At 40.8% G+C, this 23445-nt stretch overlaps 2 protein-coding genes across 8 annotated transcripts in view; one reads left to right on the top strand and one right to left on the bottom strand.

Moving 5' to 3' along the window:
• The window catches only part of LOC106870011 (uncharacterized), a 28913-nt gene extending 26679 nt beyond the window's left edge, over positions 1-2234 (bottom strand). The window contains exon 1 of one of the 2 annotated variants that reach the window (XM_014915972.3): positions 2098-2234. In XM_014915972.3, the coding sequence (XP_014771458.2) occupies positions 2098-2104 (7 nt within the window). In that variant the 5' untranslated portion in view covers positions 2105-2234. The remainder of the gene's footprint in view (positions 1-2097) is intronic. The other variant, XM_089352407.1, reaches the window with a different exon arrangement.
• On the top strand, positions 1675-22576 carry LOC106870009 (translin-associated protein X). 6 transcript variants are annotated; one of them, XM_014915967.3, is made up of 3 exons: positions 1675-1830; positions 12732-13384; positions 22243-22576. In XM_014915967.3, exons 1-3 carry the CDS (start codon positions 1799-1801, stop codon positions 22548-22550), a joined length of 993 nt encoding a protein of 330 aa, XP_014771453.2. In that variant the 5' UTR covers positions 1675-1798; the 3' UTR covers positions 22551-22576. The 6 variants fall into 6 exon arrangements, with proteins under 6 accessions (XP_014771453.2, XP_089208531.1, XP_014771454.1 ...); XM_089352405.1 differs by lacking the exon at positions 1675-1830 and adding an exon at positions 2701-2835; XM_014915968.3 differs by lacking the exon at positions 1675-1830 and adding an exon at positions 3477-3540.
• The last annotated feature ends 869 nt before the right edge of the window (positions 22577-23445 follow it).

Below are 23445 nucleotides of genomic sequence, written 5' to 3'. Positions count from 1 at the left end.
AGAAAGCTGCTCAACCACACAGCCATGCCTGCACCACATTACATTGAAGAAATTATGTCTTTTGTTTTCCACACCACAAATTCTGGGTGACATGGTGGTTTTAGAAAGCGTTTTAAAGAACAAGCTTAAAAGAATAGTTTTTTGGCTCACCTCTAGACATCACCTTTACGACAAAATTTTGCACAGTGCCTATATTGAGTTCATTATCATCAATTAATGTTTGATTTCCATGTTGGCAGTGGTTAGACAGTTTGACTGGAGGTGATAAGCCAGAGAGCTGCACCAGGCTCCAATATCTGTTCTGGCTTGGTTGCTAGTGCTGGATGCCCTTCCAAATGTCAACCACTCAACAAAGTGTACTGGGTACCTTTTATGTATCACCAGCACTGGCCATGACTACGATTTCACTTGGCTTGACAAGTCTTCTCAAGCAAAGTAAATCGCCAGAAGTCTCAGTCACTTGTCAACACCTCTGTGAGACTCAAGAACTAAAGATCATATTTCACCACTTCATCCTATGTCTTCCTGGATCTAACCCTTCCACAGGCTCCCTCCACAATAAAACATGGCACTTCTTTTATTTTGTAGAATAGCATCCCTTGAAAATCAGTTGTTCAATATTTTTGTTGAAATACACTGCTTTTCATTTAATTGATTTTGAAAATAATGAAGAAGTTAGTAAAATAACTTTGTAATTATAATCCTCTTTATTGTCAGATTTCTGTTGAAATGTTGTTTTAATTAATTTGGAAAATACTGAAAAATTTAGTCATTACTAGACTTACTATCCAGCCTTGCCTGATAAAGTATTCACGGAATTATTTGCCAGTGTATAGAATGGGAATTCACGGTACTTGTGCATGTATATATATTTAACCTAACTTCTGAACTTATTTAACTGTAACTATTCGAACAATAGTAATCAATTTACATGAGTAGAAGGCTTTTTTTTAAACAATTTTTATCCTGAAAATCACCTGTTACTTTTGTTTTAAATTGAAAGAGAGGAGAAAGTGAATGATGTATGACCGTGTAAATGAAATGGATGTGTGTGTGTGTGAGAGAGAGAGATAGTGTGTGTGCCACTTACACATACATGAGAACACACATGTTCACTCACTCACACACACACACATTCTCTCTCACACACACACACACATGCCCACGTACATACAAAAAAAGATGTATGCATATGTACTGAAGTATGTACCTATACATGACAACACACCCCTTCATTCACTCTGTCTCTCTTTCTCTCTCTCTCTTTCACATACTCACATGTTCATTTCATATACATACATTTCATAAAGATCCCATATACACGTACATACATCTTCCAGTTTAAAACAAAAGTAAATAAATAAAAAAATTTTTACGGAAATTAACGAACTCCGGATGATGAAATCATATTCAGTTAAAAATATTTCTAAATGATTAAAATATTCTTTTCTATTCTAGGCACAAGACCCTAAATTTTGGGGTGAGGGGGCCAGTCGATTAGATTGACTCCAGGACGCAACTGGTACTTAATTTATCGACTCCGAAAGGATGAAAAGCAAAGTCGACAACAGTGGAATTTGAACCCAGACCATAAAGACAGACGAAATACAAATGATTAAAATATTGTGTGCGTCAAAATGTCAACGGTCTTTTTTCTTAGAGAGCGCGAAGACAATGTGTGTGTTTGTGTTTCATTATATATGTGTGTATTCTGTATTTGTGTTGACATCATGGAAGCCATGTATTTTTTTCATCAAGAAATAACAAAACTTGTTTAATTGTTTAAATAGAAATTCAAATGTCACAAAAATTTGTACTGCACTGCCGAAGGTAAGTATGATAATAAATATGTAAAAAAAAATTAAGATAAAATATACTATTTCTGAGATATTTCAGTTACACACAAACATCCCTAGAGTTTTAATATTATCAAGATTAAGTCGTATTTGAAACATAAATTAACATAAAATTTTGATGGCAATTTTTTATTTAGTTTATTTCAAAACATGAATTTTGTATAATGGAACTACGAGTAGACTTTGACGGGTTGGTATCAAAAGGATTAACTGTGAGAATACGGATAAAACAAAAACATACCAAGCATTTCCTATAAAGAGGAGTTGTATGCACTGTAGTCAGCTCCAGCTTGTATTCGAGCATTGGGTTCATCAGTTTCCATCCAGTCTCCTTGGCTGACGTTTGTGTCAAAAGTGACTTTGGAGTCCAAGTCGACGGTAAAAGAATCGTGGGCAGAACTAACAAAGGATGGTCAGTGCAGGTCGAAGATGTTCTTTTCTTCTGCGTTTTGCCTTCTCATTTTGTTGTCTGTTCTGCTCGAATGATCTGGTTCCATTGTGGGTAACAGTCCTCAAGGCTGTCCTATCCATGGCAATTTGTTCCCATGAGGATGGCTGGATGTTAGCTTGAGCCAAGGTCCATTTGAGCTGGTCTTTAAAACGGAATTTCAGACTTCTCTGGGTCTTGTTCTGATTGCAAGATCTCCATGGAGCATGATCCTTGGGAGACGAGAGGGCTGCCCAGCGGAGACGATGGCGAAGAAGGGTGGCTTCGACACTTGGTAGTGAGGCGCGGCAAAGAACCTCGTTGTTGGTAACGTGATCTTCCCATTGTATGTTGAGGATTTGTCGTGGCTTCGATTGCTGGAAGCGTTCAAGGTACTTGAAGTGACGGCGGTACAACCTCCAAGTCTTACAAGCATAGAATAGAGCTGACAGAACAATGGCACGGAAGACCATGATCTTTGTCCGGATGGTTGTATGCACTGTAGTAATAACAATATGTAACAAATTTTTAATTTTTGTCTGTATTTGGTCAGTAAGTGTTATTTTTTATTTGCTTCTGTTTTGAAATCAAATGGAATGCCTGCTATTCCCTTCAAACTTTGCTTTTATCATCTAGGCAGCAATGTTTTGAAACTGACCTATTTTTCATTATATTTCAGACATATTCAGCATTGAAATGCTGAAGCAGAAATATCATTATAGCAAATATTCTGCTCAATACCACAGATTTACTTGTCACTTGAGTGGAGGCGCAATGGCCCAGTGGTTAGGGCAGCGGACTCGCGGTTTCGATTCCCAGACCGGGCGTTGTGAGTGTTTATTGAGCGAAAACACCTAAAGCTCCACGAGGCTCCGGCAGGGGATGGTGGTGAACCCGGTACAACTAAAGCAGCACGGTCCCGAACGCGCAGTCGCGCGTCCGCGCTAGCTAGTCGTGGAGTGGTCGATCCGGATCTAGTTCAAAACGGGGGCACCAGTATTTTCTTAACGAAACACTTTGAAACTTGGGACACTGGTAGAATGTGTCATATAAAACATCTTTTTCTCTTAGTCTTCTTAAGAAAAATTATTATATTGCAATTTATTTCATGTTAAAGTTGTCGTATTTTTGTAATTTCAACCAATAACTGACGTCCATTCAGCCGAATATATTAAGTGCTGACTACGTAAACAAACGATTCTGGCGGTGATAAAATTATTTCCTTGTCAAAAAATGGCTGAAGCATATTGGCAGTAGGTAATAAACCTTTCTATTATAGGCACAAGGCCTGGTTTTTGAGGGAAGGAGCAAGTCAATTAGGGTTAGGGAAAACGAACACACGTGTGTTGCCTCTCTGAATATTTTTATTATGATCACGAAGGATCGAAACACAGATGGGTACAATACAGGACAAACAAATGAACAAAATGTGCGAGTTCTATGATTTTTAAAAAATTACGATTGTCTTTTTTAAAAATTACGATAGTTTTAATATATATTCATTGACTTTTTTTTTTCCTCTTTCAATTATACAAGCATACATATGCGTATACACACACACACATCCATACACACACACATATATATATATATATGTATATACATACATACACACATATATATACACCCACACATACATATACATACATACACACACATATCCATCCCTACACATACACACGCATATACTTAAACACGTATATAAAATAACAGAAGGATTGGGTTTTTCAACCCGGCAGCCTATAAGGCCCAGCAGCTTGCCTTTTATTATTTTCGATGATTAGTTTGGGTGACTTACACCCACCTTTTTCACCACTTCCTTCCATCTCTGCTCATATACTCTGGCTGACAGGGTTCTCTTTTCCAGCCCTATTTTGCTCTTCAGATGGTATTTGAAGTAATTCAGCAATCCAGGGCCGGACATGTAGGACCTTGTCCCCAAACCTTCCATTCTTGTCCTCCATATGCACTCTTTCAATACTGCTACCGTACAGAAAAAGCAAGCCTCACCTTCCTTTGAGAGTCCAGTTGGCGGTATCATCTTTATCATAGACCCAGCCGACAGCTGTACTCGTCCCAGATGCGACAACACGTGTTCTACATAAATTATCAAGCTGGAGAGCTGCCGACAATGTACAAAAGCGTGTAGAACAGTTTCACTGTCCCGCTCGCATCTTGGACATGTCGGTGGCACTGCTAAACCGTGCCTGGATAACTTCTCGCGAACAGGTAGAGCATTCCTGTAACACAGCCAAGTCAGAGATATTTGGAAATTATCCATGTACTCCGACTTGAAGGTTTTACTAAACAGTGCAGTAAGTTGGTTCTCGTCGAACCCCAGAGCCTCTCCTAGGACGTCATCGTTTTTGCCCTCCACTAGCCCTCTGTAGAACACCGAGGTGGTATTCCCGCAGCCAGCCTTGCCCGTCTTGTGGATAAACCAGAGTGCCTGACGGCACTCCTTCTGCCATAAAGTCAAATTACGTCTTTTAATGAGACCGGGTTTAAATCTTTCCAGCGAGGCCGGTCGCGGCAAGAACTCCTCCGCCAACGAACTCCACACCTTATCACTCTCCAGGTGGCACCAGAGATGTCTCAGCCTCAACGCATGTCTGCGCATCATTAGCCAGGGCATCCCCAAACCACCCTTTAGCGGTTCCTGGCAGCACACGGAGCGCCTCACAAGTGGCTTTCCCCCCCCCCCTCCACAAAAAGCGGAAGAGGAGTCTTACCAGCTTGTTTAGCCAACAATCGGGGCAAGGCACAACGGACAGGCGGTAGGTGATTACAGATGCTATAAACACCTGCACCACCTCCACTCTACCCTTCAAGGACAGAAACCTTTCGGACCACTTCCGAACTATGGCCTCCACCTTGTTCACTACCTCGCTCCAATTCTTCTCCGTCTGGGAGTCTGAACCAAACCAGACTCCAAGCAACTTAACAGGACCATCTGTCCAGTGTCCAACGACACTGGACGATAACGGCTTGTTCCTCCAGGTGCCGAGGCGCAAACCGATGGACTTGTCCTTGTTAACTTTTGCTCCTGCCACCGCTTCGTATCTTCGGAGAGCCTCTTCTACACGAGGTAGTTGTGCTTCTTTAGACACGATGAGAGTGACGTCGTCCGCATAAGCAGAAGTAAACTTACCGCATCCAATCTCATTAGGGATGTCACCCAACTTCTCCAGCCTCCGCAACAATGGCTCCAGGGCCAAGACGTACAGGACCGGGGATAGGGGACACCCCTGACGAACAGACCGCATGATCGAAAACGGCTCCGTTAGGTAACCGTTTATCTGGACGGTGGACTTGATGCCGCTGTACATAGCGGAGATCCACCCGCGAAAGCCTGGGCCCAGCCCAGCTGCTTCGAGGACGGCCCCCAGGTACCGATGGTCTACCCTATCGAAAGCTTTACTTTGGTCTAAGTGGACCAATGCCCCTCCTTTACCGGTTAATTTCCCAACCCTGTCTAAGGTGTAGCGAAGAAGGTGAAGGTTGTCCTGGATCGACCTGCCTGGGATTGCACAGGTTTGTGCCTTCCCGACAAGCTTCTCCGCGACAGCCGTCAACCTTTTAGCTAACACCTTGGCCAAAATCTTTAACTCTACGTTTAGTAGAGTTATGGGCCTGTAATTACTAATGCTATCCCCCTTGCTTGGGTCCTTCTGGATCAGCGTCACAACTCCCCGGCTTACAGAACTGGGAATCCTCCCATTCTGCTGCCAGTTTGTATAGACGCCTGCCAGGACCTCCCCAAACAAGTCCGGCATTAAACGATAGAACTCATAGGGCAGACCATCCAGTCTCGGAGCCTTTTCCGTGACGCATCCGGCCAGCACCTCTCTTACCTCCGCGGGAGTGATCGGGCCCTCACAGCATTCCGTCTCACGCGCCGAGAGTCGAGGCCCGCCAGCTAGGAAATCCCTTAAGGGCTCCCCGCGCTCAAGCGGACCGCTCTCCCCGAACACCCGAGCGAAATGCTGGTGGTGAAGTGCCTTTTGCATCTCCTCCTGTCCATAGACCCTGCGCCCCTGCTCGTCAGTTAAAGACTTAATGCAGGACTTCTTGCCCTTCTGACTCTCCACACGACGAGCCCATCTGGCTACGTTGATACCTTCTCGTTTCCCAGCGCGTACTTTAGCTCTGACTCGGCACCCTTCGTGTTTGGCATTGAGGTGTCGGTACAAGACCGTTCTCGCTGCTGTCACTTTGGATGCGGAGCCAGCTTCCATTGCCTCATCTAGACTCTTGACTAAGTCACCCTCTATTCTATTCCTGTCTAAACTTAGCTGATTGCTAAATCTAATGGACTCAAGACGGATGGCTCTCTTGAGGGCGTGCCACCATCTATTATTAATGATGGTGCCACATAATGCCCTCTGCACTAACTCCTTAATCCGGGTACGAAAAGTTAAACAAGTCAAAATAGACTTGTTCATTTTCCAATACCCGGGTCCCTGTTTATGACACTTATCTATATGTACCTCACACGTCACAAGTTTATGATCCGAGTAAGGCACAATACAAAAATGTGGACAACTAAAACTATTCTTATCTCTTTCCCTAACAAAAATTCTGTCTATGTACGATCTGAGTGAGCCGTCGTTATTACTCCACGTCCACTGTGGAACGCTCGGCTCATCCAGTCGGAAGCGGTCTACTAGATTAAAACTCTTTAGTAGACCCTTGAGGCAAGGATTCCCTTTCCTATCGGTGGAGCCCACACTATCGACGCGCGCATCGAGAATAGTGTTGAAGTCCCCTAGCAAAACTATGGTTTTAGACGTCAATAAAAAGTACTCCAGGTTCCGAAAAAAACCCGACTGCCCTTGTCCGTTAGGAGCATAGGCAGCCACCAACCTGAAGGACTGCTTACTTTCATGTGTCACATCTAGGACGACCAGCCTACCTTCTGGGTCCAGAAAGACAGTACGAATCTGTAACTCCAAGTCCTCCTTAAAAAGAACCACCACGCCTGCACCTCCCCTCCGGCTCGGCGAAATAAATTTCTCGTAGCCATTGAGGAGGGGCGAGAACGCCCCAGGTCCTTCCAACTTGGACTCGGTGATCACAGCCACATCTATTCTATGTGAAATGAGATCGTCCAGAAAACAAGCTTGTTTCCATTTCGACCTCATTCCACGCACATTTAAACTACCCAACTTAATCATCGGAAAAAATAAGGGTAAAAGTAAACACTTGCGGTTGTGAGAGGGAGCATGGCACTTTTTGTTTGCCATCCTCCCCTACTCCTTCCGCTTCTACTGGGCCCTTTTTCGGGGTTGCCACCGGGCTCTGGGTTGGGGTGGCTGCCGGGCTGACAATCAATCTGCCTTCCTTGACGTCATTGGAGACGTCTATTATAAATTTGTTTAAAACATGTTCTTGAAATAGTCTTTCTTTATAATCCACTTCGGCCACCCTCGCGTAGCGGTATTTATCGTCCTCCGTACCACTTTTGAAGAACTTTATGCGAGGGTGGGCCTTTGTGTATTTCACCACCTTCTCGTTCTTCATGTTTATGGCTACTATTCTGTCGTTTTTTTTACAACCTTTCAAAACAGGGTTAGGGGGGGTCTTAAAATTCTGCCCTATGAGTGTTGTACCAGCGGGATAGGTGTGGGAGGTTTTTTTTTTTTCCTCTGTCTGCAAGTTTGCAGCTTTTTTTTTTGTGTGTTTGGGGAGGGGAGTCTGGAGTGGATTGCGTCTTCCTTTTGTTTGTAACAGTTTTAAATGCCGTTTGTGTTGGTTCGTTTTCCTCCTCCGTCACCATTTTCTCAGACGTACTCACGCTTACTCGCTCCTGCTGCTTTCCACTTTCTTCCGTCTTCCTGCTTTCCACTGCAACTGTGACTGTTGACTCTCTTCTTCCCTCGTCCACTTTCGCAGGAGCGTCGCCACTCGCTTTAATGGTGTTTTGTTTATTTTTTGTGCAAGCTGAGCGAACGTGACCCTTCTGTCCACACTTGAAACATCTGGGTCTCCGTCCCTCAACCGACACGCGAATGGTATGTCCCTCCCCCACAGACACCCTGTCGGGCAAATTTTCCAAAGTGTTGTTCTCCGCTTGGACAATCATCTCAAGCGCCTGACCTTTCCAACCGGTTGCTTTCCTTCTCCTTGTGCATAAAATTTCTATATTTTCTTCCACGTCGAAGATTACGGCCGCTGCCGACCACATTACGTCATACCTAAATGGTATGTCTTCTACAGTTACACGTGCTGTTCGTTTTCCCATGTAAGTGGGCAGCAGCATAATTAGGTCTGTTTTCAAGGTTTCTGTCGAAACCTCCTTTGCCACTTCCGCCGACTCGAAGTGAACTTCGATAGTTGCACTTCTTGTACCGCGGTTTACGTGAATGACTTTGGACCAAATTGGCGCCAAACACAGCTCCACCAGTTCATTTCGCGCCTCTGCAATTTTTTTTTCCTTGATGTTGAATACCTTGTATACCACAATTTTTTCCTTAATTGCGTTGACTGCCTCGGGTGGTGGAATTAGCTTCGTTTCACCATCCACCTTTTGTACATATTTCCGGTATGTATACAGACTTTCTTTTGACATTTTTATTTCAATGGAGTCACCTCCAACGGCCTGTGCAAAACTTGGTTTTCCTTTAGGAACACTTTTACGTACACTTTCTTCCTCCATGGGAAGGACACTTTCCGCTACAATTAGAGTAGCCATATTTGTCAAAAGACAAAAACACAAATAAAGTTTTTTACATAGAATTTTTTCGCCCCGTAGGGCGAAAATAACTGTATACCAACAGTTAGTTAAACAGTTATTCAATACAAAGAGTTAGACAGACACGAACTCACACCGCAACAGCAAACAAAATCTCGATGGGAAAAATTAATATATCTCCTTAGCACAAGAAAAAGACGTGTGTTGGCTCTCTGCAAAATGTCAGAAGTAATGGAGATTAAATACGCTTTACATCGCTTAAACTGCCAAAGGAGTAACTATAAACAGCTGAATACTTGTCAGTGATTGGTTGAAATTATCGAAATAAGACAATTTTTGACATGAATACGAACTTTGAAAGTCTTTCGGTACCAAAAACACTACATAAAACATAAATGAAAACTGGTGCCCCCGTTTTGAACTAGATCCGTCGATACTAACCCTAACCCGTATTCATTTGCACACGCGGGTTAGGGATAGGGTTAGGGTTAGGATCGACCACTCACGACTAGCTAGCGCGTTCGGGACCGTGCTGCTTTAGTAGTACCGGCCAACCCTCTCACTCTTACTTCCTGTTTCTGTTGTGCCTGTAATTCAAAGGGTCAGCCTTGTCACACTGTATCACGCTGAATATCCCCGAGAACTAAGTTAAGGGTACACGTGTCTGTGGAGTGCTCAGCCACTTGCACGTTAATTTCACGAGCAGACTGTTCCGTTGATCGGATCAACTGGAACCCTCGACATCGTAAGCGACGGAGCGCCAACAACAACTTGTCACTTGTATTATCTTAACCAGTTGAGCATATCCTTTTGTAGCTGACAATATGTGCATCTGTGATTATGAGCAAGAGCAGTTGGGGAGCATCATAGCCATGTGCTAGGAAGGATTCTTTGGGGTTAAGAAGAAATGTAACAAAAGCAAAGTTTGAAGGAAATATTAGCCGTTTTTCATGTTTTCTAGAAAGCAAACAGGAAATAACAGTTGCTATTTAAGGACAAAAATCGTGTTATACAGTGTAATTAGATATTTCACAATGTTGAGCTTGTTCCCACATATTAAAAACACAATATATATTTTGCTTTCATAGATCCATTGACAGACAGCTTATTTGGAACAATGCTTCTTAGTGCTAGTAACACTTTTGTTCATATTCATGAACAATTGCAAAATTATTTTTTTTTAAATTAAACTTTACAACCATTTTGTAATACATATACAGGCATTATTTGATAGCCACAAAATTACATTTTCTTTTTACACAAGATGTAACAAAGTGAAAATTCAGCTTCAACTCTTAGCTCCAGGATACTGCAATAAATGGGAGGGTGGTTAAATGTAACAAAATCTTAAATCAGTGGTTATCAACCAGGATCCACATGGCCCTTGGGGGTCCAAATAAAATTTTGTTGTTAAAATTTATCCACAATAAATTGGTTATACTTCTACACTACATAAAATATTTACACAGTTCTTTTTTATACAATTCCTAATATGTAATTATAAAAATATAATAGGATTTTTTTAAACATTGAGTGGCCATAAAGGTCCACCTGAGTGAAAGAGGAAACAAAGGGGTACATAGGCAAAAAACGGTTGAGAAATACTGTCCTAAAGTAACGGGACTTGTTGCTGAACCATTTCTTCCAGCCTGTGGCATTCGAGATCTTTGAAGGTGCTGGGCTACTGACAAGTGAAGTTCTTGTCATCATTAGTGATGCATGAGGGTGCTTGGCTGTTCCGACACCTTAACCTCACCTCTGCCCACGATGATGTCACAAGCATGTTAACTTGCTTCAATAATTATTTTAATAGCATAATTTTCTGTGAGAAAATGTTTTCTTTTTTCTTACACACAAATACACGGCCTCTCTCGGTTGGGGTGCGAATAAAAATTTAAATTACCATTATTTTTTCTTTGCTTATATCCCAACAATAGACTACGTATATGTTACTTTGACATTATCATTCCATAAAATGCGTTTATGGGAAATAAAATATTGAAAAATATAAAAATATCAATAGATGTGAGAGTGAGAACGCAACGAGGTGGGAGGTCTTGAGATGTGCTAGAAACAACAGCCAGATCTTAAATCACACATTTTCTTCTGAAATTATTAATATTTGTTTGTTTTTTGTTTTTTTTTTAAACGAAAATGTTTCTCTCGTGTTTTAAGTGCGTAGTGAAAAAGAAAATTGACCAAAACAGTCCGGACTGGGGTAGTGAGGGTGTGGCAGGAGTGAAAATAACGTAAAATTTTTTTTTTTTTTTTTTCGTGAAAAGATGCTTTCTATCATTCCGATGACTGTGCTGAAAAAAACAAATTAGAAAAAAATCCCCGTCAAAACGGATAAATTCCGACTTAAGTGGGCCGTCTGATCCGAAACTCCTCTTCCCCCCGTCTCCTTCCAAAACAGTTTATTCTTTTAGTCATTTGACTGCGGCCATGCTGGAGCACCACCTTTTTTGGCACTGTCATGCTATTAGCTGTCAGAAGTGAAAGTGCTCACTGCTAGTGAAGTATCTGTCTGTCTGTTGCTGGCCTGTCGATTCTTTGGCTACTGACAGCTAATACCATGACTGGCCCGAGCGAGCTATATGTCTGTCTGTCTCTCTCTCTATCTATCTATCTATTACTCGAAAGTTCGCGCGTCCGCGCTAGCTAGTCGTGAGTAGAAAACACAAATTTAATATAAAAACATATTTCCTGAAATTGCAAATTATTTAAAATATAAAAATATAATTTTCAACAGAGAAAATTTATCAAAATAGAAAACAAATGAAGTTTGAAGTTTAAAAATAATAGGATCGACCACTCACGACTAGCTAGTGCGGACGCGCGAACTTTCGAGTAATAGATAGATAGAGAGAGAGACAGACAGACATATAGCGCCCTCCGGCCAGTCATGGTATTAGCTGTCAGTAGCCAAAGAATCGACAGACAGGCAGACAGACAGATACTTCACTAGCAGTGAACACTTTCACTTCTGACAGCTAATAGCATGACAGTGCCCCTTTTTTTAGTCGAGCAAATCGACCCAGGATTTATTCTTTGTAAGCCGAGTGCTTATTCTATCGTTTACTTATGCCGAACCGCTAAGTTACGGGGACATAAACACACCAGCATCGCATGTCAAGCGATGTTGGGGGGGGACAAACACAGACACACAAACACACGCATATATATACATATATACGACGGGCTTCTTTCAGTTTCCGTCTACCAAATTCACTTACAAGGCTTTGGTCGGCCCGAGGCTATTGTAGAAGACACCTGCCCAAGGTGCCACGCAGTGGGACGGAAACCAGAAGTTCGCCTACAAATTTCTTAGTAATCGTAATCTATACCGTTTGAAAGTTATTTATATAAAATTTCATTAAGAAAATACTCATTTTCTTTAAAGTTATGAGGGGGAAAATGTCCAGTCGTGTAAATTTTCCGAAAATCCTCTCCCCAACCCCTTAGAAAAATTTCTTCTAACAAATCTTTACATACACTTAATAACAAATCTTTAAAGGATCTAAGCGATTATTTGTTGAAAATTTCTTTAAAAAGTATCCATTTTCTGGGTATACATTTGTAGTTATGTCCCTTTAAGGATGAAGCTCTATAACCTTGACATTAAATGAAACTATTGTAGAGAGTTAATTTATTTCTATAAAAAAAAGCATATTTTTCTTTTATTAAATAGATTCCTGTTAAATTTTATAGGAGCTAGTGAAACTTTCAATATTTTTTTCATTTAATTTCACAGGAGGAAATATTGTGAAGCATCCAAGTTATGCAAACTGAATAGAATTATAAAGAGGATCAGGGCCAATAATTCTGTCAGTCCATTTTGTGTTGAAAACACAATGGCAGCAAATCCACACGTTTTAACTTTAAAGGAACAGAATGAGAAAAATAGCAAATCCACACCAGAATCTGCCTCAACAACTGATATCGATTCAGATTTACTCGAGAATTTTCGAACTTACCAAGTAAAAATTGATGCTAGGCACGACAAATACGAACGAATTGTTAAGCTGGGTAGAGACATCACCATTGAAAGCAAAAGAATTATATTTCTACTTCATCGAAATTCTTCAGGGGATAACGAAAATATACTCGGACAAACCGACACGAAGTTTAAGGAATTATTGCGCACAAAATTTCTTCCTCTCGCCAAAGAACTAGAAGCAGAAGACCCTTACCAATATATCAAAGCCTACACTTTTGGAGTGCAAGAGTTTATCGAAGCTGTTTCTTTTTATTTTTACATCAAAGAGAATCGGCTTGTTACTCTCAACGAAATTCAGTCGATGCTTAACTTCAAAAAGATTCAGAATAATTCCTCAGAAGAAGACGAGACAGACAATTATGAAAATGAATACTTGGTATTCGTCAGACCGGTTGATTTTTTATTAGGTATTTCTTATATTTACTTAACATTTATCTTTCGTTTTATTTTAGAATTCAAGAGAAACAGAGTTATATTATTATTAATTTTTGGTTTTTGGTTCCTGCATTTTGAGGGAATATAAGCAAGAATGCTGGTACTTAGACAAGGCATTGAGTCAAACATACCAAGACAATGCTGTCAACTTGATGACTGGAGACGCGTTATTAGATCATAAAGAAATATTTCGTAACGTGTAGTTATACGAATTATCTGAGTTTTTTGTTTGTATTTAATGTCTTTGTGTTTTGAAGACATCCTAATTGATGACTGCCCCAGCATGGCCACATCACACCTGCTAGAACTAGTAAGACAACGAACAGGTAACCCGAACATATTGCCGTAGTTTCTTTTAGCCCTGGGTCAAGCCTGCTCCAGTAGACAGACCCATGATCAAAGCTATTCCAGCCATTAAACGTCTTGTTATTTTAGGGGTGCCTGGGATAACCTTATCAAATGTGTTGTCCTTTATTTAATATAGTACGGGGTTTGGATTTGGCTACTATTTCTAGCAGGTCGGGTGATGACATAGTGGCATACTCGTTAAATTCTGAATGCTATTTTTTCACTTGTTTTAGTCATTTGACTGCGGCCATGCTGGAGCACCGCCTTTAGTCGAACAAATCGACCCCGGGACTTATTCTTTGTAAGCCTAGTACTTATTTTATCGAAACTTTTTGCCGAACCGCTAAGTTACCGGGACGTAAACACACCAACATCGATTGTCAACCGATGGTGGGACACACACACACACACACACACACATATATATATATATATATATATATATATATATATATATATATATATATACACGACGGGCTTCTTTCGGTTTTCTTCTACCAAATCCATTCACAAGGCTTTAGTCGGCTCGAGGCTATAGTAGAAGACACTTGCCCAGTAATTATATTTCTGAAAGGAAAATAAACCTTCGTCCCCATTGATATTTCTTCTCTATTGTAGACATACCTCGAATAAAATAGCAAAAGTTTCATTGTATGAGTTCAGTGAGGAAAAAAACATTTGATATTGTTTCACTTTATGAAAATATTTTCACAGTGCATATATCTATGTATATAAGGTATGTACGGTATGCCAATATATACATGCTATGATTTAAATTATATGAATTTTAAACCAGATTAACTTTTATTTAAAAACAAACAATTTAAAACATATGAAAGCCAATTTAAAAGAACAAATTTTATTTAAAACAAAAGTTATGACATTAAAAATTTTGAGGATGTAATATTCTTTTTTATTCTTTTATTCTTCTACTTGTTTCAGTCATTTGACTGTGGCCTTGCTGGAGCACCACCTTTAGTCGAACAAATCGCCCCCAGGATTTATTCTTTGTAAGCCTAGTACTTATTCTATCAGTCTCTTTTGGCGAACTAACACGTTGGAATGTAACTCCTTTCTGGAAATTCTGCCCTGATAAAATATCCAATTAACCACCTGTGCCACCAAAATTACCACAGGAGTTGTGTCCGCATCACGAAGGCTCAAGCTGAAAGTCTTCCATATTGGATCTACAGTCAGTGCCACTTCAGCTCCGACACACTCCATGGAGACACCTCACACTCCAACAACCAGCTGTCTACTGAGGACTTTGCTGCAGCCCTCCAGAGTTTATCTAGATTGAAGCTCATTAACTAGATCCCTAAGGGAGCTCAGAATAACTTTGCTCATGCGCTCTACAGCTTATTGAAAAACGTATGTTTATCCAACAATGCATCTGACTGGCAAAAACTGTTTCTGTTTCCCCCACATCTCTCTCCATGTGCACAATGTGAAATCGGGCTCCCTTATTTGAGTCTACCCCGTCTACTTCTCACTTCAATTTGACATCAAGCACGGCGCCTACTGACAGGCAACTGATACCCTTAAGCGCACAGTCAATGACAACTTCAGTGAATCTGACATAAAAGGGGCTGTCCGTCTCCTCTCTTCTCTATCTTCCCTCGTTCCATATGACTCTGAGTCTCTTAGACATCTGAAAGAAAAGCACCCACCAGCACTCCAATAGTCAACTAAACTGGCCCGATCTCCCAGAATACTTGAGATGGTTTTCACCTCTGATAACATCAGAGAGGCAATTTCATCCTTCCCTGCTGGTTGAGGTGTGGGAATTAATGGCCTTCGGCCTCAAAATTTCAAGATGATACTGGACTTGAGCTCTTGGGGAATTTGACTCAGTTTGTGAACCAGTTCTCTTCAGCAAACATCCTCCATTATATCCACCCACTATTCTTCAGTGCAAAATTATTTGGGCTCACCTAACCCAATGGAGACCTACGTCCCGTTGTGGTCGGTTTCACCATTCGCCATCTCACTGCAAAGGTGTGCTTATAATCAGTCTCTAACTTATTCGAGGAAATATTTTTCCCCACCCAGCTAGAGGTGGGCACCAAATTGGGATGCCAAGCTGTCACCCATGCTACCAGAGCCTCTGCCAATTTGCCCTCCTTGTCACCCAAGGTCATCCTCAAACTTGACCTTAAGAATATCTTCAACTCTATCAGCCTCAATGCTGTCCTCAGCTCAGTAAGAGAGAAGGTTCCATAACTATACCGTCTTGCATAGCAGGCTTATCGAGAGTCCTCTTATCTCTCTTTCGGTGACTAAATCATCACCTCTGCCTCGGGTGTCCAACAGGGCATCCCACTCGATCCTGCTCTGTTCATACTGGGAATTGATGACATCACCAAGATGGGCATCCAGCTAGATCTCAACGTCTGGTATCTCGATGATGCTTGTTTGGGGGGACCTCCAGACAGGGTTCTCACCATTGCAAACATGATGGTTGACGTCTCCAAGCAAATAACTCGAAATGTTAGCTCTGGATCCTCAACCACCTAACCTCAAAACATCAACCAACTATTGACCTTTTTGCAGAGTCCTTCCCTTCCATTGCAGTCCCTCCCACATCAGCTTGGTGCTCTGTAGGTGTCCAAATCACTGACCTTGCCTTTGAGTCCATCTTCCAGTCGAAGGTGGCTGCCCTTGAGCAATTGCTGAAAAATATTGAGCTATCAAACCCCATCAAGGTTTTTCCATACTTAGGAATTACCTCTCGATACCTAAGCTTCTATCTTTTGTCAGTCATTTCATCTTACCGATTCCCATCGTGCTTCAAACGCTTCGACAACCTATTCTTTGAGAGACTCTAATGCTTAGTCAATGTCAGACTCTCTCCAACGTCCCCAATCAGGCTGCATTGCTGGAGGTTTTAGTCTTCATGAGTGTTCATCCCTCTCTCTCCTCTGCTTCCTTTCCTCCACCCTGGTGAGCAACATCCTCTCCTCTCCAACAAGGACCAGTTCCAACGGAGTTGGATGAAGCTCTCCAACACTGGAGGGAATTGGGCTTGTCTGCTCCTGAGAAGGTGGAGGACTGTCGGAGTCAGAGAGCTTGAGACAACATAATTTCGAAGGCCACCTTTGACTCCCTCTTCATCCAGTCAGACCAGTTTTCAAGGTGCTGCTTACTGTCTGCTAGCTCCAAATACTCAGATGACTGGATTGATGCCATCCCTGTGGCTAATGTTGGTGGCCTACTCAGCTTGGACGAACTTCATGTCTACATTGCCCTCAGAGTGGGAGCTGATGTATGCACGGGTTTGATCTGTGTTTGTGGCAGGCTCCTTGACTCCTCAGGCCTCCATGGCCTTACTTGCCGCCTGAATGCTGGTTGCTTTGCACATCATATGGAGTTGAACCTGATACTCAAGAGGAGCTTGGCCCAGGCAAACATCCCCTTCATCTTGGAACTGTCCAGATGTGATGGGAAGAGACCTGATGGCCTCACTCTGTGTCCCTGGTCGCAAGGCAGATGCCTTGTTAGGAGGTCACAATTAGCGACTCCTTTGCTTCTTTTCACATCCTGGATGCTGCAGTCAGAGCAAGATCCACAGCCTCTGCAGCGTTCGAGACGTATATTAAAAACGGGGAACGCTGGTTTTTGCGATCACCTTAGGTTTCCTATCCATAAAGGATTTAGCTTTATGGCATATTTTTTTGAAAAATGTTTTTTTCTTTAACAAGACCCCCTTTCCAGATCGATTTTGGTCAATTTTGTGGGCACTACACACTTAAAAACTATAAGTCTTTTTTGATAAAAAAAAAAAGTAAATATTTTCAGATGAAAAGGTGTGTTTAAAGGGTGATTTGGCTATTGTTTCTAGCATATCCCACGACCACCTTCCTCATTTCTTCTCACTAATTGATGTTTTTCAATTATTTTCTCCCCATTAATAGCATAAGCTCATTTATGCTGTTAAAACAATTTTTTAAAAGAATTTATGATTTTTATCAACCCTAAACCTAACCAGCCAAAGAATATGCTACAAACAACAGCCAAATCTTCCTTAAATCACATACATTTTCGTCTGAAAATATATTTTTTTATTTTTCTACCAAAAAGGTTTCTCCTATAGTTTTTAAGTGCATAGTGCCCCCAAAAAATCATCATGTGTAGTGCCCACAAAATCAACCAAAATAAGTTCAGAAAGGGGGAGATGGGAGTGGGTATTAAAAGAAACCATTAAAAAAAAATTTTTGTTAAAAAGTATGCAAAAGATTCAGCTATTAGTAACATCTGCATATTGTGTATACACAATAGCTTGTACATGACTTTATCCTGTGTTGTTTTATGAATACAATTATGTATACAAACATACAAGAAATGACCTTGAAAATCTTGATTGAGTCTGAAAATATCACGACTTTGAACAAAATATATTCTAAATCAAACAATTTTTTTTAACATCACATTAGTTATTTTAAATTGATATTTATTTGCTTCAATAAAAGTTCATCCAATTTGACATGAAGTTCATGTAACTTAAATCATAGTTCAGTTGTTTTGAGATTTGTTTTAATTTGAAGGTCAGTTGTTTTAATTTGAGAGTGAAAAGGTAGGTCTGCAGGATCACAGGTGTTGCCCCTTCCTCCAGACTCAACAAGTAAAAGAAAAATATTTTGTATTGGTGTTTATTTAATGGTTGGGTGGGTATCTTTTTTCTTTTTTTTCCAGTCGTCTGCTGGATGAAGTCTCAGTTTATCTACGTTGGTAGTAGACCTATATATCTATCCATGCTGGTAAGTTGTGGGCTGGATAGAGTGCTCATACACACACTCTCACATACTATGGCCAAGTATTTAGCTCGGGTATTGGGACCTACTGTACCAAATGTATTCTTTTTTGCCTTCATTGAAAATATGGTTTTTGTCCTTAAATGTATATAGTCAGTTTCAGTTGCAAGAAACTAATTAGATGAAACTGGGAAATTGGCAAACATTTTCAGCAGCTGTGCATGTCCCACATTCAGGTGTATCTAAAGCAGCTGTTCTCAACCAGGGTCCATACAAGATTTTGTTAATATTTATCTACAATAAATTAGTTATACTTCTATATTTTAAATTTGTGAAGGGAACCTGTGGAAGAGGTAGACCCAGGAAGACATGGGACAAAATGGTGAGAAGGGATCTCTGGACACTGAGCCTCACTGGGGAAATGACAAGGGACTGGGAGTTGTGATTTACTGTACTTGAGAAGACATGTCGAGCTAAGTAAAATCACTGTCGCCCATCCATACATACAGGTACCAGTGTCACATAAAATGCACTTGTGCCATTGCTGCATAAACACACCCATGCCAGTGGCATGTAAAGTGGTTGGTGTAAGGAAGGGGATCCAACCATAGAAACCATGCCACAACAAACAATTGAAATCTGGACAGTTCCTCAGCTAGTGATCTGTAATAACCATCCAACTCATGCCAGCATGGAAAACAGGTGTTTAATGATGATGAATTCCTAATAATATTTAATTATAAAAATACAGTAGGGTTTTTATTTATATATGCGTATATTTATGTAGTGACATTTGAAATTTTGATAGGCGTCTGTGGAAACAACATAATATATCTTCACAAATTAAAGTTAAGATATATAACACATGCGTCCTCCTATCTTTGCTATATGGGAGTGAGGCATGGGTTGTTTACCGTAGGCAGGTAAGGCAATTGGAACGATTTCATCAATACTGTCTGAGAAAAATTTGGGGGATAAACTAGAAAATGGCAATTAGTAATGTGGAGGTGCTTGAGAGGAGTGGCGGGAGAAGTATAGAGTCAATGATTTTGCAAAGACGTTTGAGGTGGCAGGTACATTTGGTAAGGATGAGTAATGAGCGGCTACCCGAGCAGCTATTGTATGGTGAGCTGGAAGATGGCAGGAGACCAGCGCATAAGCCTAAACTAAGGTTTAAGTATTGCCTTAAAAATGCTCTAATACAGACAGGAATTGCAGCTGGTAATTGGGAGAGGGAGGCACAAGACCGTGATGGATGGAGGAAGATAGTACATGGTGGTTGTTGAAGGTTTAAGAGGGAGAGAGTGAAGTATGAATATACTCGCCCACAAACCACACATAAAAAGCAACACTCTCTCACTTTCCACAGGTTCCCCCCCTTCTAATAATTATATATATATATATATATATATATATATATATATATATACTCTTTTACTCTTTTACTTGTTTCAGTCATTTGACTGTGGCCATGCTGGAGCACCACCTTTTTAGTTGAGCAAATCGACCCCAGGACTTATTCTTTGTAAGCCTAGTACTTATTCTGTTGGTCGCTTTTGCCGAACCTCTAATTTACAGTGATGTACACACACCACCATCGGTTGTCAAGCGATGTTGGGGGGACAAACCCAGACACGCAAACATATACACACATACATACATACATATATATATATATATATATATATATATATATATATATATATATATACATATATACGACTGGCTTCTTTCAGTTTCCATCTACCAAATCCACTCACAAGGCTTTGGTCGGCCCGAGGCTATAGTAGAAGACACTTGCCCAAGGTGCCACGCAGTGGGACTGAACCCAGAACCATGTGTTTCGTAAGCAAGCTACTTATCACACACCCACTCCTTCTATATATTTATATATATATATGTATAATTATCATCATTGTTTAACGTCCGCTTTCCATGCTGGCATGGGTTGGACAATTTGACTGAGGACTGGCGAACCAGATGGCTGCACCAGGCTCCAATCTGATCTGGCAGAGTTTCTACAGCTGGATGCCTTTCCTAATGCCAACCACTCCGAGAGTGTAGAGGGTGCTTTTACATGCCACAGGCATGAGTGCCAGTCAAGCGTTACTGGCAACGACCATGCTCAAATGGTGTTTTTTATATGCGACCTGCACAGGAGCCAGTCCATCAGCACTGACAACTACCTCACTCGAATATTTTTTCAAGTGCCAGTAAGGCAACGCTGGTAATGCTCACGCTTGAATGGTACTTTTTACGTGTCACCGGCATGGAAGCCAGTCAGCTGCTCTGGCAACGATCATGCTCGGATGGTGCTCTTAGCGCTCCACTGGTACGGATGCCAGTCATCGAATTTGATTTTGATTTCACTTGCCTTTAGAGGTCTTCGTAAGCAGAGTTTAGTGTCCAATGAAGGAAAGGTACGCATATGTGGGCTGGCATAGGCTACGGGTTATGGTCTCATTTGGTTTGCCGGGTCTTCTCAAGCACAGCATATTTCCAAAGGTCTCAGTCACTAGTCATTGCCTTGGTGAGGCCTAATGTTTGAAGGTCCTGCTTCACCACCTCATCCCAGGTCTTCCTGGATCTACCTCTTCCACAGGTTCCCTCATCCGCTAGGGTGTGGCACTTTTCACACAGCTATCCTCATCCATTCTCGCCACATGACCATACCAGCGCAGTCGTCTTTCTTGCACACCACATCTGATGCTTCTTAAGTCCAACTTTTTTCTCAAGGTACTTCCACTCTGTCGAGTATGCACACTGACATTACACATCCAGTGGAGAATACTGGCTTCATTCCTTGCAAGCTTACGAGAACCACTGATTTAAAGAGGTTACCCTTTAAATACTAACCTGTCTGAGACCACTCCTAATTCTATGATAGAAATTCATTGTTTTAAAGTGATGTAAATCAAAACCTTCCATCAAAGTTTCATACTAATTTATGTTCCAAACACCAGCTTTATAATGACATAGTTATTTTATTAAATTCTTCATTATTTTTCAAAATTAATTGGAACAAAGACAGAGTATTTCAATAGAAATACGGTAACAAAAGGGTTAAGGTAACAAGGCACTTGTCCTTTCTATTTTATTCTACTATACCCAAGAAAATCTGTTCATCACAACAGAATTGAAATCCTAAAACTAAGGTGCCACATTAAAAGCATTGTGGGTGCTGATTCCATGTAAAAAGCACTGGTGAAGGTGCCATGTCAAAAGTACCCAGTACACTCTTTAAAGTGGTTGGCATTTGGAAGGGCATCCAGTCATAGAAACCAAGCCAAAACAGACTATGGAGACTGGTGCAGCTCCTGTCAAGCTGTCCAACCCATGCCAGCATAGAAAACATACATTACATGATGATGATGATGATGTTTATTACAATGACTATCTATTCTACCTATATTACCTTAGTTATTGATTGCCACGTATCATTATTGGTGATAGGGATATGAGCCATTGACCATTGAGCTTTTTAACCAACATTTTACTGACTTAACCAACTGTAAACCATGCTAGTGTAATAGTCACTCAGCTTACTAGAAATAACAGCTAAATCTTTTTGTCTTAAAAAGATGGATGTACACATTAAACAATGCTGGATGGTATATCTTTGATCATAGGTCTACTAGATTAGAACATATCTGGAGTAAAATGCTAACAACTGCTATCCTCATTTATGTCTCTCCCTCTCTCATTTGTTTCCCTTGTTTTTCTCCATCCAGGTGTTGCTGATTTGACTGGTGAACTAATGAGGATGGCCATCAAGTCAATCAGTGGTGGAGATGTCGAAACTCCATTCCGCATTTGTAACTTCCTGCGTGAGATCCACACCAACTTCTTGGGTTTTGGGAACACCTGCCGCGAGACTTCTTTAAAGATGTTAACCATGAAACAGTCACTAGAGAAAGTCGAGACAGCCTGTTATATGATGAAAGTACGAGGTTCTGAAGTACCAAAACATGCCATAGTAGATGTCTTACATTCTGCTGACAGAGAAAATACACACTTTAGTACGGACACTTATGGTTAACATTAAAGTTTTGATATAACCTTTTATTTTTTCTTACCTTCTATTTTAGTGTTGGTGCTATGATAAAATGTACCCAGTGCACTCTGTAAAGGGGTTGACATTAGGAAGAGCATCCAATTCCATGCCAAAATTAAAATGTTCAAGGTAGATGTGGTTCCAGGACCTATTCAGGAGGACAGCAACTCTGAATCAGGACTGATTCACAAAATGATGACTGATCCCACCCATATTAACATGGAACTTTAACATAATTATTGTTATTAATATTAAAGGGTTGTGGATTGGGAGAATCATTAGAGCATTAGTCGATATGTGTAGCAGCAGCTTCTTCTGGTACTTTACATTATGAGTTCAAATCATGCTGTGGTCAATTTTACGTCTCATCCTTTCAGAGTTTAACAAAATAAAATACTAGTAAAGTACTGGGGTCAATAGTATCACCTAACTCCCTCCCCTCAAAATTGCTGGCCCTTGTGTAAAAATTAGAAAGAAAAAGGCCATGAGCTGGCAGAATCATTAGGTGCGTCGTACAAAATTCTTAGTAGCATTTCTTCTGGTGCTTTACGTTCTGAGTTCAAATTATGGAGATCATCTTTTCCTTTCATCCTTCCAGGTTTGATAAAATAAAATACCAGTCAGGTAATGGGGTTGATGTAGTTGACTAACCCCTCCTCTCAAAGTTGCTAGCCTCATGCCAAAATTAGAATTATTATTGTTATTGTTATTATTATTATAAGCTGGCAAATCATTAGTACACCGAGTAAAATGCTTAGCAGTATTTCATCCATTTCTACATTCTGAGTTCAAACGCCACCCAGGTTGACTTTGCCTTTCATCCTTTCAGGGTTGAATAAAGCAAGTACCAGTTGAATACTGGGGTCAATATAATCAACTT

The sequence above is a fragment of the Octopus bimaculoides genome, chromosome 5 (genome assembly GCF_046866305.1).
Source record: "Octopus bimaculoides isolate indiv1 chromosome 5, ASM4686630v1, whole genome shotgun sequence".
Classification (NCBI taxonomy): domain Eukaryota; kingdom Metazoa; phylum Mollusca; class Cephalopoda; order Octopoda; family Octopodidae; genus Octopus; species Octopus bimaculoides.
The sequence above is the reverse complement of the archived record's forward strand: the minus strand, read 5'-3'. Positions and strand labels throughout refer to the sequence as shown.

Coding starts and splice junctions, on each gene's coding strand:
- LOC106870009 (XM_089352404.1), top strand. CDS start 8,649: ATGACTTTGGACCAAATTGGCGCCAAACACAGCTCCACCAGTTCATTT. Junction 8,828..12,731: donor ACCTTTTGTACATATTTCCG/GTATGTATACAG, acceptor TTAATTTCACAG/GAGGAAATATTGTGAAGCAT. Junction 13,385..22,242: donor ACCGGTTGATTTTTTATTAG/GTATTTCTTATA, acceptor TTCTCCATCCAG/GTGTTGCTGATTTGACTGGT.